The sequence below is a fragment of the Nanorana parkeri genome, unplaced genomic scaffold (assembly GCF_000935625.1).
Source record: "Nanorana parkeri isolate BGI_ZX_2015 unplaced genomic scaffold, ASM93562v1 scaffold315, whole genome shotgun sequence".
Taxonomy (NCBI): Eukaryota; Metazoa; Chordata; class Amphibia; order Anura; family Dicroglossidae; genus Nanorana; species Nanorana parkeri.
The window spans coordinates 641011-659049 of NW_017306583.1; the positions used below are offsets into that span (position 1 = coordinate 641011).

The 18039-nt window shown below is 44.7% G+C and overlaps 1 protein-coding gene across 1 annotated transcript; it reads right to left on the reverse strand.

Moving 5' to 3' along the window:
• Positions 1-11766: 11766 nt before the first annotated feature.
• Positions 11767-18026, reverse strand: PQBP1 (polyglutamine binding protein 1). Its single transcript, XM_018557995.1, has 7 exons — positions 17965-18026; positions 15737-15820; positions 15530-15641; positions 14349-14449; positions 13762-13878; positions 13618-13675; positions 11767-12022 (listed from the first exon to the last, which is right to left on the reverse strand). The coding sequence occupies exons 2-7, from the start codon at positions 15801-15803 to the stop codon at positions 11866-11868; spliced, it is 612 nt and encodes a 203-aa protein (XP_018413497.1). The 5' UTR covers positions 15804-15820; positions 17965-18026; the 3' UTR covers positions 11767-11865.
• Between the last annotated feature and the right edge of the window lie 13 nt (positions 18027-18039).

An 18039-nucleotide genomic window follows, 5' to 3' on the forward strand; every position in this document is an offset into this window, starting at 1 on the left:
TGGCAATTTTTTTGTTTAAAATGGACGTTTGCTAAACACATTCAGCATGGTGTGCTAGAACTGACACACAAACCCTGCACTCGCAGCCTTCTTTTCACAGAAGTTCCAGCACAGTACTCGTGTATTCCAGCTAGAACTCCTGTATTGAAGGTGACAGGTTCAATAAACAGAACCTGTCACCTCCAAATGTTATCACACAGGGGCTTGTTAGCCCCTTTGTGATAGCAATAAAGATAAGTGAAATAAAATAAAAGTGAAATAACATTTAAAACAAAACTAAAATAATAAAAATTTAAAATGTAAATAAAAAACACAAAAAACATTAAAGATGGAAATCCATAAAAATGTAAAAACAAAATGTGAGAAAATAAAGTAAATAATAAGATATATAAACATTTTTGCAAAAGTAAATAAAATTAAAAAACTAACCCCCGCTGCCACAACCATCTGCATGTAAATAAACGCATAGGGGATTGTGTGCGTGAGCAGATAGCATAGTGTGCCATATTGTGTTGGCCAGGCAGCAGCACGTTTTCCAACACGCACAATGTGCATTAAGGCCAGGTTCACACCCGGGTGATTTGTGACCACGCAGCAATCGTGCACGAAACGGTGCAGATGGCTGAAAGGTCACGAAATTGCACACTGCTGCTGATCGCAGCAATCGTGCAAGAAACCGCAGGTCACGGAAAAACCGTTGCAAAAACACGCGGTGCGTGTCGCGCAAAAAGGTACATGCACCTTTTTTCAGCAATTGCCATGCGGATGTAACCCAATTAAAATCAATGGGGGTGCGTGGCAACCACTATGTGCAACCGCACAAGATTGCTCGGTCCTGGGATCGGCCAAGTCTGCACCAGCCCTAAAGGGTAAATTCACTTTCCCAAGTAATTTGGGGAAATGGAATTAGCCACACAAATCTGGCCCCCTCTCCTTCCCGGTATACTTACCATTCGGCGAACAGTCCTTCCCATCTGCCAGTACGAGTGTACTATCTGTACCCCATACTGCCGTCCAGTGCAGCCCTGTGCCATGTATTCCGAATTTCACTTGCAAATTGCAAGCACTCGTTGGTCAGCACTGTGCACTGCACCGGCACCCCGTGACGGCGCTGACCCATAAGAAGCGCTTCTTAGCACCGCTAAACACGGTTTTGGTTCAAATTATTTTTTGTATCAGGACAAGTTGATTGTCATGAGGGACAAGTAGATCGGGCCCCCGCTTTATTCCTTGGACAAGTTTTTTTTTTTTTTACCTTCCACACCCCTGTAGAGGCAAAGTTGGTGCTCTCCTCAGTGGTTAGGAGGGTTTATTTCACTTTTAAAAAGTTAAAGTCCACCTTTGAAAAACAAAAAACATTTATAAAAGAAAAAAAAAATGCACTTATTTTTTTGCATTGCAACCGTTATCAGTGGATCGCGGGTGCAATAATCTGCTGCCTGCAGACTTTTCCTTCCATTCCTGTCAATACGCTGTGGAATAAGGTCACCACACTTGTATTCCATTGAGAACTACAAATCTCTCTGCCACGGTGGAAGTTTCTCCCATTTACAGATCCCGTCAAAGCATCTGTGAACGGACGATCTGCCTGCAGATTAAAAAAACTGCAGACACGATTCAGGCAAGTGGGGACGACGATGTGATCATGTTTCATGTTACAACCTGAATATGGGTGTAACATGAAATGTAGCCTACCTCCGTTGCAGCCGCTGCTGGCGATCCCGAGCTCCGCTGTGCCCGGTGCGAGCCCGGGACCAGCACAGCAGCTCTGCGGCCAGAGATCAAACGGAGCTCAGTACTCGAGCTCCGTTTGATCTCCTCTCCTATTCGGAATGCAGGCAGTGATGTGTATTACATCACTTCCTGCATTCAGTGTCACTCTCCGGTACAGAAACCAGAGAGAAGCTGGTGAAGCAAGTGTTTGCTTCATCAGCTTCTCTGATAAAGCAAACACATACACATGCAAACATGCGTCAAGTGCGCCTAAGTGCGGAAATGACGATTGCATTCATTACGCCGCACATGTTACATATCGCCGCAAACGTCGCAGTGAGAGAAATAATTTTTAGGGCCATCAATCACATTTTTAGGGCCGATAACACTAAACTGATGAGCGGTAAAAGCTTTTAAAGCGTCGCCTATGGCCAATTTGGGGTATGGTAGTTTTTGCGAGTTCGCGGGTGCACGCAATTTTAAAGCTTGACATGTTTGGTGTCTATTTACCCGACGTGACCTCTTTTATATTTTACCAAAAATTTGGGTAATAATAAATGTTAATAATAAATTTGGGTAATAATAAATGTTTTATAACATAATGTAGGGTTTTTTCCCCCGAAATTTTCTGTACTTTCTTCATTCTATAGTAAAAAATAAAATAAAAGCTCTATGTGTCCCCCAAAAAATGGTATAAAATTCATTTCAGTACAGCGTTGCATGACGGAATAAATGTCAGTCAAAGTACCGCAGCGCTGAACACTGAAAAATGGCCTGGCCAGGGAAGGGGTATAAAACCCCGGTCAGCAAGTGGTCAAGGATGGCTATGTAGCCTGTAAAGGGTGTTAATAGATTGAAAGTGATCTTGGGGATTTGGATTGACCTAGGAGTAAACACATCTGTCAAGTCTTTGCTGTTTATGACACCTCAGTGCCGACTTCTACCTCATTTCCTGTCACTGTGACAGAAGGACAAGAAAAGGAAATGGGTGTCACTAAGACAAGGAGACAAAGGACAGTCACATGTTTTGACTGAAAAGAAGTAGAATTTTGGGTCACAGGAAGACTTTAATATATGTCCTTCTGTGACCCTAAAGAGAACTATGGCCAAAAAAAGGTTACCCCATAGTTCTCTTAAGTGTGAAAGGGCTTTGTAAATGACGTATTAATGATTACAGAGCTGCATTCATTTGGGCATTTTCTATGTGGCTAAAGTTCAGCTTTATTATCCTTAGAAGCTGATTTATAACGATTATCCCAGCCACACACATTACTGCCACTAGATGGAGCCGAGAAGCAGAGGGAATTCCTACCCCTTATAGATCATCCCTGTAGTGTCTGGAATCAGGAGGTATAGTGTGACACCTGCACTCCATACAGCATTGCGACCTTCAGGAAGATGGTGCTCGAAGTCATGACATGGATAACGCCGCCGTGTGGAAGGTAAACGTAGAGGTCAGATTTTAGTAACCGTCACTATGTTGCCCTGATGAAGGGGACCCTTTGTGGCCCCAAAATGTTGGCCGTTATAACATTATATGATGACAAACCAATAACAATTTTGTAAGGTTTGAAGCAGGGCCGGACTGGCTATAGGGCAAACCGGGCACTTGCCCGGTGGGCCGGGCCGAACACAATCAGCCTGATTGTGTACGGGCCGGTCTGCTATGCCCGATGGCTGGCTCTGAGCAGAGCCGGCACTACCCAACAATAGACACTAGAGGGCGCTGGTGGGGGAGGCCAGAAAACACCTCCTCACCCTGCTCTCTACTCTGTGGTCTCTCCGGAGATTGCTGGTGCTGTTCCTGTCCCGACCAAAATATTTACATATGAATGGGCCGCACTAATTTGCATATTAATAACCCACGACCCATTCATATGTAAATATCGCATCTAAGTCATATGCAAATCAATATTGCCGCCCCTCCCCCGCTAAGAAAAAACAAAAAACTGCCTGAAGGCTGCAAGAGCAAGGTAAGTTTAAGCATGTGTAAGATGGTGCCGTCAGATGAGCTGCGGAGGGGATCGTGGCAGGCAGTGCCGAGGTCCGCACCGCTGCGACCCGTCCTATAGGTAACCATGATACGTGATATGTTTACATTCTTCTAGGAATCAATCACTCTCCCTGGACGCATCGATTGTGCATCCAGGGAGAGTGTTTTCTAACCGCATGTGATCATATCACATTCTATTACAGCCGTGCAGACGCCGCTCCTGTCTCCTGATCATTAACTTGAATAGGTGGCAGCGGTCACTTGTAAACGCCAGATTAGTGATTTCTGCTGCAGTAAAAACACAAGTTTCTGACGCAGGAATCCCTAATCGCGCCTAAACCTACAGATATGAATAGGACCTTATTGTGTGTGTGCGTTAGTGTCTGTAGTACTTAAACTGGATATAGTTACACTTTATTTCAAAGTATGAAATGTGGCAAGCGGCCCCCATGAGAGAAAAAAATTTGTCGAGTGGCCCCCGAGACCGAAGAGGCGGCGGGGCAGAGACACTGACGGAGGAGGCGTCGCCGAAGCTCTAGTCGGGCGGCGAAGATGACAAGGAGACCGTGTCGGGCGCCGAGGATGAGGAGGCCGTCCTGTCGGGCACCGAGGACAAGGAGACCGTGTTCCAAAGAGGTCAGGCCGTGCAAGGTAAGAGGACTGTGCTGGCAGAGCCCAGCATAGATTCTGCAAAGCCCCCCAAAGAGTCTCATGTGTGCTGTGCAATACCCTTTGGTGGGCTCTGCAGGATCCGAGGGGGCTCTGCAGTCTGCAAAGCCCACCACAGATCCTGCAGAGCCCCCCTGAGAACCTGCAGGGTCTCAGGGGGGCTCTGCTGGGTCTCAAGGGGGCTTTGCAGGATCTATGGTGAGCTCTGCGAGGTCTATGGTGGGCAGAGCCGACCAAATATCCTGCACAGCCCCCTGAGACTGCACAGTCTCAGAGGGTATTTGCAGGATCTGTGGGGGGCTTTGCTGGGTCTCAAGGGGGCTTTGCAGGATCTATGGTGAGCTCTGCGAGGTCTTTGATGGGCAGAGCCCACCACAGATCCTGCACAACCCCCTGAGACTGCAGGGTCTCAGGGGGGCTGTGCAGGATCTGTAAAAATCATCAACCAGGTCTCAGGGGGGATTTGCAGCATCTGTGTCGGGGTCTATGGTGGGCTCTGCAGGGTCTCCAGGGGGCTTAGCAGCCCGAGACCCTGCAGAGCCCACCAGAGATCCTTCACAGCCCACCTGAGACCCCGCAGAGCCCATCTGAGACCACAGCCGAGTGGGGTAAATTTAGTGTGTGGGGGGGCGCCCGAGTTTTGTCTTGCCTAGGGCAGCCCCAAACCAGAATACACCACTGGCGGGGACATCAGCACAGACACTGCACTGCCACAATCCTCTCTGCAGCTCATGAGGAGTAAGGCCTCGTTCACACCTGAACGTTTTGTAGCGCATTCTACGCTCGACGAACGCTCTACAAAACGCTCAAACATCTAAATCCCATTGTATTCAATGGGTCTGGTTCACACCTTGGCGTATTTCAGCCCGTCCCTAACGCGCTACAAAACGGCCCACGCACGAAAAGGTACATGTACTACTTTGGGCCGTTTTTGTTGCGCGTTTCCATTGGGATACAGCCAAGTTGCCCTCGGAAACGTGCGTTTGTCGCGTGATTTTTACCGCAAATCGCGGTAAAAAAACGCGCGACAGACACGCATATGCAATACGCCTAGATGTGAACCAGACCTAAGGATGGGCTCAGGCGTGTTCGCAGCTCTACGCGCTGAGCCCTCCACGAAGCTCACAGCGCGCAGCACCAATCACAGGCACTGAGATATTTCCTGATCTCTGCAGCTGCGGACTGGGAAAAATGTCTCAGTACCTGTGATTGGCGCTGAGCGCTGTCAGCTTCGTGGCGGGCTCAGCACGTGGAGCTGCGAACACGCCCGAGCCCATCCTTAATCAGGAGGAGAAAAGGTCTATCGAAGTTCAATCGAAAGTTCCAACATCTGAGATCTCCAATGACCTGACTTACTTAGAAGTAAGAGGATTGGCCGAGAAGGCTGTACTGCGCATGGGCCGCCCGCGGCAAAAATACACATACTACAGATTTTAATAAATACTAAAATGAACTAGGGTCAGACTAATCCAGGACATTATTCATCTAAATTGCCCCACTCAATATGGCCGTCGCTTGCGCCCATATTGAGCACTCAATATGGCCGTCGCTTGCGCCCATATTGAGTGGGGCACTTAGATTAATAACGTGCTGGATTAGTCTGACCTTAGTTCATTTTAATACTTTATTGCTCTGTAGTATGTGTGTAGGGAAATGTCGCGGGTGGCCCATGTGCAGTAGAGCCTTCTCAACTGAACCTCTTACTTCTAAGTAAGTCAGGTCTTTGGAGATCCTGAGGAGTTGGAGTTTTCGTCAGAACACCGGCTGTCTTTCTGAAAGCCCGCTAAATAGTCGGGCTCCTCGGTGGCCACCTGCAACTTCCTCCGCCCACTTCAGCTGCCATAGGCTAGGAATAAGACTGCATCATGCTGGGCTGGAGGCTTCACCTGAGACTAGACCCCCCCCCGCACTGCAAGTCACACCGCTGACCTCTGCACTGCAAGTCACACCGCTGACCTCTGCACTGCAAGTCACACCTCTGCACTGCAAGTCACACCACTAACCTCTGCACTCTGCATCACACTGCTGACCTCTGCAGCACACTCTGCTTTGCACCTCTGACTTCTGCATTGATTCGGCTGTGTTAGGTCCCACGCAGCAGCCTTCTGGGGAACCCCGTGGTGCCTTCTTACAGGGCTTCCACCGGCTGCCTATCTTTCCCTCCTGAGACCCTTTGTCGGAGTCTTCAGGCTGGTACCCCGGAGCAGAGCGGCAGCACAAAGTATGTACCAAATTCATATACTATCATTCTGCTTTACTGTATAATGTTTTGCAGGGATTTTTACTCCTCTATAGCTGATGGTATTATTCTGCATTAGAGTGTAAGCTCCTCTGTACAGAGACTGATGTGACTTCTCTGTATAGCACTGCGGTATATGTCAGAGCTTTATAAATGTATAATAATAGTGTGCGGGGGACATTAGAGTGTTAGCTACTTTAGTGCAGAGAATGCCAGGGGGTTTGGGGGGCCAGTGAGATCCGATTCTCTATAGCAATATGTCTGTGAAGGTTCTCATTCATCCAGGTCACATGGTATATCTGTAAAAAATAAGTCAAGGCAACTGGACTTTCTGTATTTTTCTTGAAGACGTTTCACTGGTCATCCAACCAGCTTTCTCAATTCAGAAATTTCTAAATTGAGAAAGCTGGTTGGATGACTAGTGAAACGTCTTCAAGTAAAATACAGCAAGTCCAGTTGCCTTGACTTATTTTTTTTACAGATATTCTCTATAGCAAGCTTCCTACATTGTTACAACATTCCTACAAGCTTCCTGCCCCTCGATTGCGCTTCTGTGTTTGGCTCCGCCCCCTGTTGCGAGGGGTGAGGCCTGTCGGTGGTCACGTGATTGGGCTGCTCAGTCTAAAATGCCAGGGCCTATTTTTAGTCCCAGCCCGGCCCTGGTTTGAAGCAATTAAAAGCGTGTGCTGGTGATCGTCTGAGCTCTACGTGTAGTGTTTGGAAGACATCCCTGCAGGCAAAACTTGTATTAGTCCTTGCAGTGGGACCATACCCGCACTGCAAGGGTTAACTGCTCCCTTTTGTCTAGGGAACAAAATAAAAAAAGTTATTCTCACCCGATCCTTAGAATCCGCTTGATTATAGACCGGTCCTTCCAGCCTCACTCCCCCTCCACTGCAGTGGTCTGATGTCCCAGAGTCATCACATTCTATACACAGTGTATAGGACATGAGAACTTTGAGGGACAAACCATTGCTGCAGGGAGGAGACAGGCTGGAGGGAGCGCTGTGACAACTGGCTGGATCCGAGGATTGGGTTAGTATACCTTTTTTAATTTAGTCCCCAGACTAAAACGAGCAGTTAACCCGCGCAGTGCAGGGGTAGCCCCACTGAAAGGGTTAATAGAATGATTTCCCAGAGTTCTTTGCAGCACAAATCTTGCCACCTTCACTTCCGTAACATTTCCATAATTTGTCCCTTCCTAGCCAATGAAAACACAAAGCCCTCAATCCACTGCCTTATTATCTCACACCTCCACTACTGCAACTCCCTCCATGTTGGCCTCCATACAGACTAAGTCACACCGCTGACCTCTGCACTGTACCCAGCCAATCATTCCTCTGGCATCCAAATCGCTCAACGTATACAATTCAACACACAAAGTCATCTACAACTCTGCCCCTGGCTACATCACCAACCTCGTCTCCAAATATCACCCTCCTCTAGTTCCCGCATCACCTCCTCCCATGCTTGCCGCCAGGACCTCTCCAGAGCCTTTCCCATCCACTGGAACTCCCTACCCCAACCTGTCCCGCAATCTCCTACTCTGTTCCTGAAAACTCATCTATCCCACCTCCACCAACAACTGCACTATTACCTTCTCCATCAACTCATCCCAACTTGGATACCACCGATTGTATTGTACCTCTAGTTATTATTTTATCTTATACTGCCCACCCCCCTACCTTCTCCTCACACATAATACAGAACAATTCACCTCATACACTCAATGTATAATAATAATCATAATAATAGTACCATTTACCTCATACACTCAATGTATAATAATAATCATAATAATAGTACCATTTACCTCATACACTCAATGTATAATAATAATCATAATAATAGTACCATTTACCTCATACACTCAATGTATAATAATAATCATAATAATAGTACCATTTACCTCATACACTCAATGTATAATAATAATCATAATAATAGTACCATTTACCTCATACACTCAATGTATAATAATAATCATAATAATAGTACCATTTACCTCATACACTCAATGTATAATAATAATCATAATAATAGTACCATTTACCTCATACACTCAATGTATAATAATAATCATAATAATAGTACCATTTACCTCATACACTCAATGTATAATAATAATCATAATAATAGTACCATTTACCTCATACACTCAATGTATAATAATAATAATAATAATAATAATAATAATAATATTATAGTACCATTCACCTCATACACTCAATGTATAATAACAATAATATTATAGTACCATTCACCTCACACACTCAATGTATAATAGAACAACAATAATAGTACAGTTCTCCTCATACACTATATAATAGAATAATAATAGTATTACATTGCTCCTCATACACTAAATAGAATAGTAAAATTATAATGATTATTAATAATAATAGTACAGTTCTAACACTTTGTATGATAATAGAACAATATAAACACTATATAAATAACATATAACTATATATCTCCCCTCTCACCTTCAGACCCCTTCAGGAACATGTTATGCACCTCCTCCTCATGCTCCTCCTCCAGTCCCAGCTTGGGGTGATGGTGGTCATCATTGTGGCTGGAGGTGACGGAGGAGGCGGCGGACGGCCGGGGAGCGGTGTGCACGGACCGTGTCAGGCCAGCGGTTGTCCTCAGCAAAAGCGGCCGGGCTGCCCGGGAGAGGCGCAGCGCCCTCGCACACAAGGACATCGCCATATTTTCTGCTGCCTGAGCAGAGCAACGCGAGACACGGGACCAGGTCACCTGCTCGCCGCCTCCTGTCCAATCAGAGCGCCGCAAGCTGACAGCGCTGTAATCACACTGGCTGAGCGGGAAGTCCTTCCGACGGCTCCACCGTGAAAATCCTACGTCGTTCAGCCGTGAGCGCCATCTTGTTTGTGGGCAATGATCGCTTTAAACCAAGTTAAACTGAATGGTAGGAGGGAGGAGTTCCTGTGTTGCTCCTGTTATCCAGTCACAGCACACCTGTCATGTCTGACAGCAAATTTAAATCCCAACTTTGATGCCTACTCACAACTTTTTTCTAAAAGTAAATTTCCATTCACAAGCATACAATGTTTCAGTGCTAAAAATAACTCTGTTGTCTTTAACAACCATAGTATCGATTTGATTATCCAACCAGCAGCAGAACTACGAGAGGAAGATTGTGGAATGACTGACAGTTCTACTTACCGACACTTTAGTGACACTTTTAGTCCAAGGGTAACATGACAAAACCCCTTAAGGTGTTTTCCTAGCGCTGTGCAAACTGCAAGCGCAATATAAATCGTGTATAATAATAAAACTAGATACAAAATGTAATGCTGTATGAACAAGTGAAAATCAAACATCAACATAAATGCAAAGATTACCATCCATGGCATGGTTCTCACACAGCCATATCTTTACAATACACCCTCACTTCTAGATCCAAACACTAAGGTGTCTATGAAAAGCTCTATGAACGTTTGTTCTGTGCAAAGAGAGGCAAAAACAAATGTTCTTAGATTATATTCAACCTGAAAAGAAAATCTACTAACACTGCATTACCTTAGATTGTAAGCTCCTTGAGGGTAGGGACTTGTGTGAATGTGCACTGTGTAAAAGCACTACGTAAATTGTAAGCGCTATATAAATACCAATAACACAGAAATTACGGACACTAGATAGAACTGAGGCGCATAGGGAATAGGTATTTATATAAAGCATAGCAAGAACGTTCATTTTTGCCTTTATTCGCACAGAACGATCATTCACAGAGATTCGCAGGGTAAATGGTACAGTGAATTGTTTATAAATACTCACTTTTTAGTTTGGTAAAGTACTGCATTTCATAAACAAACACCTGTTATTTTTTCATAAATCACTGTTTTCTCCTTTGTTGATCATTACTTGCATCAGTGCTGCTGATCTCCTCTGGTCTCTTTAGGTCACGTCCAGTCTGCATGCAGTCGCTCCAGCACTGGCTACATGTCAATACTTTGGACTTTGCATTCTGATGGTGTCAAAAGTCGGCCCAACGTGTGGCACAGCTACTTGTGGTCTTTATTAGGGAAGCATGCGACAGGGTGACAACAAAGAAGCACAAGTGGGGAAGAGTTGTCACTCTATAACAGAAAGTGCCTGAGCAAAGAACCTTCATGGCAGGATCAACATGTATTCTTTTAACGAAAGCTGCAGATTAAAAAACGTCTGAAAACACTTTACAATGTTAAAACTTATATGAGATTTTAGTTATTTCCTGCATGTATTTAGCACAAACAATTTACCAAGCTTTTCCCAAGGTGCCATGAATGACATCTACCTGTGTCCCATAGCTCACACTGCAGTGTCAATAGCACAGTCATACCAACACACACCTCAAGAACAATTTATTTCAGATGGCAATTAGTATGCCAGCATGTGTTTTGGTTATAGAATGAAACCAGAGGACAAAAGGCAGGGGAAAAAAAGAAATCAAACTCCATGCAGACACTGTCCGTTCCAGGGATGGAAGATTGGGGATGCAGAACAAGGTAGGCGCACTAACCACTTAGCAGCTAAGCTGCCAGTAATCTTGTGTTCTGGGAACACCAGCTGCAGAGCTATGTCAATACTTAGGCAGTGTGTTTTCAACTACAATTCACAGAAGGCTCCTCACTGTCTTTTTGTGGACAGAGGGAATTTTCAGAGCACAAGGGTAAGTTCCCAAAAGCAGCAGTAACACCAAGCAGGACATGATGGATCTTTTTGTATCAGTGAATTCCATGAAACCAGAAAAATGCTTAAGGACTTCAAGTATATAAGATGCCGTTCACACAGCACTAGCAGCCCCAGATGGCACCAACGAGGACATTCCTTTACTTATCAGTGCCGTTCTAGGGGGGCTACTAGTGCCATGCCAATGGTATTAGAGAAAAACTCCAGGCAAATAAAATCTTAACCCTTGCAGTGGGGCTACCCCAGCACTGCAAGGATATACTCGCCCTAAACCACAATCCCGGCTTGCTCCTAGACCGGTCCCTTCAGCCTCTCTCTCCCTCTGCACTAATTACCTTTTTTTTCTGAAGCTGCTCTTACATTTTGTGACTAACCCTTTAAAATAAGTCGGAATCTAGTTTCTATGAACAACAGTAACTTTCTCTTATCAATATACACTCGTGTGTCCTCGTGTTTAATAAAAAGACAATTTATTTCACACACAACATCATGAACATTCAAGCAAAGAGAACTGTACAAGGTAGATAAACACAAAACGTCACTCCAGCAGATGTTCTCATTCCACCGGTTTAGCTCGGGATGCCTCTGCGTTGGCTCGAAGCACGGCTCCTGGACTGGGATATGGCCGTTGTTGGAACAGGGGTCCTGCGGCTGTCGTGTCTGCTCCAGTTTTTGCCTCATTTCTTTTAGGTAGTCCTGTGGACCAGGTGCCCCTACAGAGCAGATTATAGAGTTATGCAAGCTCACAACATCACGCATCACATATGAGAGGCATTAACGTGGCCCAGGTGTCAGATAAATTTTTTTACATTCAATGCATGCAGGCTTGGTAATGTGTAAATGCAACACTTGCAGGAATGTGTTACTTCTCAAAGAGCAAAACAAATGGCAAAGGCACTCATCAATTTGTCACTAGCTTTACAGCAAGGTGCACATGGAAGGGCCTAATACAGTACAAACAGCAAAAAGTTTCCCAGCACACTCACCAGCCAGCATGCAAAAAAACTTGTCTCACCGCTAAGGTTAAAAACAGAGGTTTAGATACACGTCTTCTGCAGAAAATGTGAACGCCGCACAGCCGCGCCAAGGCACCTCTATATAGTGCGGTCCTAACTCTAAACTATGAGAGTTTCCATCTTGGAGCACATGGGGCAAAAGATCAAATTGGGTGCAGGTTTGTCAGGAGGAAGCCCAACCTCCCTTAAAAGGCACGGGGATGCACAAGGGACCCCGCACATCACAACGGCAACTAAGACCCCCCATGCGTCACTGCACCAAATCAGTCAAGCAAAACAAATGGCAAACACACTCATCAATTTGTCACCAGCTTTATAGCAAGGTGCACATGGAAGGGCTACATGTTCTCCAAGATGGAGACTCTCATAGTTTAGAGTTAGGACCGCACTATATAGGAGGTGCCTTGGCAAGGCGGCTTTCACATATTCTGCAGAAGACGTGTATCTAAACCTCTGTTTTTTACCTTAGTGGTGAGAAGTGTTTTTGCATGCTGGCTGGTGAGTCTGCTGGGAAACCTTTTGCTGTTTTACCTCTCAAAGAGATCACAGAACTCCCCCTGACAATGTCTTCATCTCTCTGGAGTTGGGTTTTAAAGTGGTCTTTGTCTGCATATATGCTTCTGCACAAATATATTGTTTATTGTAAATCTTACCAATGTGTGCATGCTCCAAGCTCACTCCCGTGATGGACTACAATCTCAATACAAATTAGTAAACTAAACATGAGATTGTTGTCCATCACAGGAGCGAGCTTGGAGCGGTGGCTACTTTACAACACACACAGGGACCATGAGGAACAAAAGTAGCCACCCTCCAGAAGGAAGGACAGTGTCAGCACCAATTTAGAGATGATTTGAGGATCTACAGCCGAGTGATACACAAATAAGATACATTTTTGGTAATAGTTAAGGTGCTATTCGATTTAACTCCTGTGTCTAGTGTCACTTTAAAGCAAAGCAACAGGTTAGTTCTAATTCCTCCATCCCTAGAAGTACATACATTTCCTCCCATCCTCTGCTGCTGCGTTAAGTGACAGGAGCTAAAGGAATTACCCAGTATGGGGTGGAGGAGCACGTCACCCACTCAATGTGACAGCGCTAGGCCCCGTGAATGTTACAACCCCATTGATTTATACCTTACACTGGGCTTTCCATCGCTAATGGCAGCTGAACAGAGCAGCAGGGGAATTAAGTGAAGATGAGTATATGGCATTGAACTTCTTTCTTTAATCTTTTTTTGACGGTTGTAATAAAATAAAAAAAGAGTAAGTCATCATAACGATGAGTAATTACCTAGGAGCATCAGAGTAAGCACTAGGGTCCATGGGGTCAATTTCCTCCTCTTTTCTCCCTGGGAAAAGCAAACAAATCAGTTAATCTCAAAGAAGCAGATAATATAAAGTATCTGAACCAATAAATATTTCCCAACAGCTTCACCTTTTTTAGACTTAGGATAGGGAGCTACTTCATCCCTCCGGATGTGTCTTCTCTCTTTTATATCTTCCCTCTCAAAACGCTCCACTCGGTCAGACCTCTCTGACCTTTCCTCAGGTTCTGGAGAAAGAAAGGCAGACAGATAAACATACTGATGTAAAAGAGACATAATCCGATAGAAAGGAATCATTTCTGCCTTTTGCATAGACCTAGCATAAGTACCACAATTTGAGCTGACATCAGCCTCCTGTAATGCTCTAGGTAGCAACATGGGCTGAAGAGTAATGTTTGCCTGTAAACAACAGCATTAAATATACAGGGTACACATGCCTTTATAGATACATCAAAGAAAAACACTAAAAAGATAAACACAAATAAGTAAAGGATTTTTTTTAACTTCGCTTAATGTTTAGGACAAGAGAATACCAATATAAAACATGTTTAGAAACTGTACTGAAAAGGAGGAGGAAAATGGAGTATGATAAAAGGAGAAAATGAATCTTGGTTTTGCAGTGCTTGGTCTGCATCGTCAGCACAATTTGTTTACACATCCACCACAGTTAGAAAAAGTGTCATACAGACAGCATTACCTTTCTGTTTGGCTGTGCTTTTGCTGATAACAGCATTGGGATCATGCGGAGACAACCATGACACCACATCCATCTCCAGGTTCCAGTAATAAGGGAGGCCGCTGCATCAAGGACAGAGGGGAAAGACAATTACAAATCGGAATGCAAACTTTGTTTTATTCATCTATAAATCACGCCAGCTAGAGTAGGTCATGGGAAATGCCATCAACTGTCCTCATGTCAAGGAATTTATAGTATGATGTTCAAAAAGATGCCTCTTAAAGTAAACTTGACATGTTATAAAACCTGCTTAACTAGTACAACCCCATAACAGTAGACATTGCAAGCTGTCTGTGCTAGCCTTTAGTTATCAAATATTTTTTTGTGCACCTATGGAGCCTTTACAATTCAGGAGCACACTGCCTGCCACTCTGGGAATTAGCGTTAGTGCTGGTGCCTCAATGCCTGACAGACAAAATACACAATAAAACTGCTTCTTGTTTATGATTACCTGCACTCCAGCTCATTCTCTAAAGGGGGGCCGAGAAACTTAAAGTGACACTGAAGGCAGAATTCCCCCCAATGCTGGTTTAAGGACTTACCTTGTGATGCCTCTTGATCATCCGAACAGCTTCTTCCCTCCACTCGTTTTCCACAGTCCCTCCAGCGCTGGTGCCGGTCTCTGATCCAGAGCAGAATACTCGTGTCCCACGGAGTCTGTCCGGCGTGTTCCCCCCTGCTGCGTCCATTCAGTGTCATTGTTGCTCTGCTCCTCTCTGCTGATCTGGACTGCACATACGCCCGCCCTCACTTCTTCCTTCACATCGTTCGAGAGTCGGGACTTCTTCAGCCGGAAGTGAGCGGGGCTGACACAGGTAAGTTTGTTGGTATTTGCCAACTTTTTTCTTTCTTAAATGTTGGGGCATATGTCTACTGCTTACTAGCAGAAGATATACGTCATAAAATAAGAGACTTTAATGCTAGTTTAAAGAACATTTTGTTAATAGCTGTAGTTCCTTTTTCAAAGGAACTGCAACTGTTGACCTGTTTTTGAAGGTGCAATCTTCAGTACTGTCATCCCTACCGTGCTTCACTATCTACTATGTTAATAAATGAAAACAAGTATGCAGAGGTGAAGCATCTAGTCTGTTCCAAGTCGATGAAATTCCGTTACCCAATAATAAGCAGCAGCTGGGACTCACCAGAGCGGGTCAAACACTTTGTACCAGTTTGGAGGAAGATTCTCCATACGGGTCGCTTCATAATCAACATTGTCGTCATCGTAATCCTCTGCTATAACCTCTTCTGCTGGATCTAAGAAAATTCAGCACAGAGAATAGTTCAGCGAGAAGAGTCTACACAGTATCAGGAGTAGACATTAAAAATGATACAAGTAGACATCTGTTTACCTGTGTCCACATTCTTCAGAATTCCTCTCTTGGATAATCGAGCCTGAAGAGCCAATGGAAGGGGCATTCTGGACCACTAGCCTGCTGGAGAAAGAATTAATCACTGTGGCATTAATGTTCTGAGACTGGTAAGCAAGGCTCAGGGTTAACTGAAGCCTTACATTGCTTTTAGGGAGACATAACTCGGGTCCTGTTCTCTTCCAGGGACTTTCAAATGAGAACACCATTTTGCATCGGCATGTTTCAGCTGACAAACAGATATTGGGATGAAAGACAAAATTATGCTCTCACAATAAAAGTCATAGAGTCTGCTGCAGGAAAAGTCCTTTGATTGCACATATATTATCTTTAGGGATGAGCTCAAGTTTGGACTGGACCCGGTCACAACCTGAGCATTTCCAAACACAGAAGTGGCATGGGCCACCCGCCCAATCAGCTGCAGGCTAGGAAATTCCCTGCCCCGCAGCTGCACATGAACAAAGGGATGATGCTTGTTATGATGTCATTGACCTTATATGACCACGTGGCCATATTAGGTCAATGCCATTGACCAAATATAGCCTTGTGGCCATATAAGGTCAATTATGTCAGTGCATCCCGCCCCTTTGCTTACATGCAGTTGCGAGCTCCTTCTGTGTTCAGAGGAGCTTCGGTTCAGATGAAACCTGAGCTTATCCCTAATTATTATCATAACCTTATCAAAGTAGATTTAAGCCCTAAATTTAGCTTGCTAAAGAACTGTGTATCATAAACAACTGACATTTGTTCTATTAAAATATACTGTTTTCGCCCTTTTTTTTAATCTTCATTCATGTCTCAGTGCTTTTGATCTTATCGGATCACTTTCAGCAATTTGGCTCTAGTAGCAGGTACATGTCATTGCTCTGGACTGGCTTCCTGATGGAGAAAACAGCAGGCCATGTCTGTGCAATAAGCATAGCCGAATATAATCTTCACTGGAATCACATGTGACAGTTGGGAGACAGGGACTATTACATTGCAGAGAGATGCTTCTTTTGTCTAGGCTTCTTTTGTCTATGCTTCTTTTGTTTTAGCTTCTTTTGTCTAGGAATCTTATTAAAGCTGTTTCACTTACCTGATCCTCGGTCCCACCTGCTCCCTCCAGGCTGCAAGACAGGTCCCGACAGCCTCTTCTCCCCTTCTCACCGGTGGTCTAGGGACCACTGATGTCATCACATCTTATGCAGGTTCATTAACCTGCATTAGACGTGAGGTACCTGAAGGACATTACAACATCTGGAGCGAAGTGGGAGAAGTTCTGCAGTTGCTTTAAAACAACTTTAAGCACCCCCCTTAAGAACACTTAACCCCTGCAGTGCAGGGGGTAGCCCTACTCAAGGGTATGTTTTTTCTTTGCCCAAAGATGAGCTTTAGCCTATCAGAGTGTACATAGAAACAGTGGCGTAACAACCGGGGGGGCAGCAGGGGCGCGGGCCCCGGGCGAAAAGTGAAAACAATTGTAGCAAACACTGACAATTTTTAAAACCTAAATCTGGCTTTTTGTGTCATTTTGGGTTGAGTGGGGGGGAAGAGTTCAAACTTCTGACAGGTTTTTGTTCCTGTCTGTAAACTCCTATTGGGAGATTTTCACTCACTTCCTGCCTTTGTGACAATCATACAAGAAACGAGGGGATGTGGTTTTCACTGTGATAGGAAGGCACAGACATCAATAAAGCCATTTTAAAAGGGTTGAGCCCTTTCCTCTCTATTAAAGCGTGCTTAGATTCGTTTTTTCCCCCATTAATATTCCTGTTGGGGAGATGTCTTAACAGCGTTATACTAGCTCTCCCACTCTAATCAATACAAATGATTATTTTCATATATTTACCATCATTTTCCTTTCATGGCTCCACCTCATGTCAGTGTAAGACAGGGGATGGGGATGAAGCTGACCCATTGTATGCTTCATTGAGCTGGAGCCAGGAAATAGCTGTTTGAGGGGAGAGACAGGAAAGATCGTGTTTGGGCGTGGAGTGGAGGTCATCTATTAGACCAAGGAATGTTAATAACAAGATAGAAGGAATCATTGGGGTACCTATACTAACTGCAATATGAAATGATTCAGCTGCATGCACTCTATTTTGAGTTGCTGACCATAAGAAAAATATCCCCCTAGCCCTGGACAACCACAAGAAGCAGCATATGACCCCCTGCACTGACCTCCCACTGTGTGTACCCGGCTGGCTGGCCGACCATGAACAACTCACCAGCTCCCACTGTGCGTTTTGCAGGCGCTGTAAAGTGGAGTCGCTGCTTGATGACATCACTAACCAACACAGCGC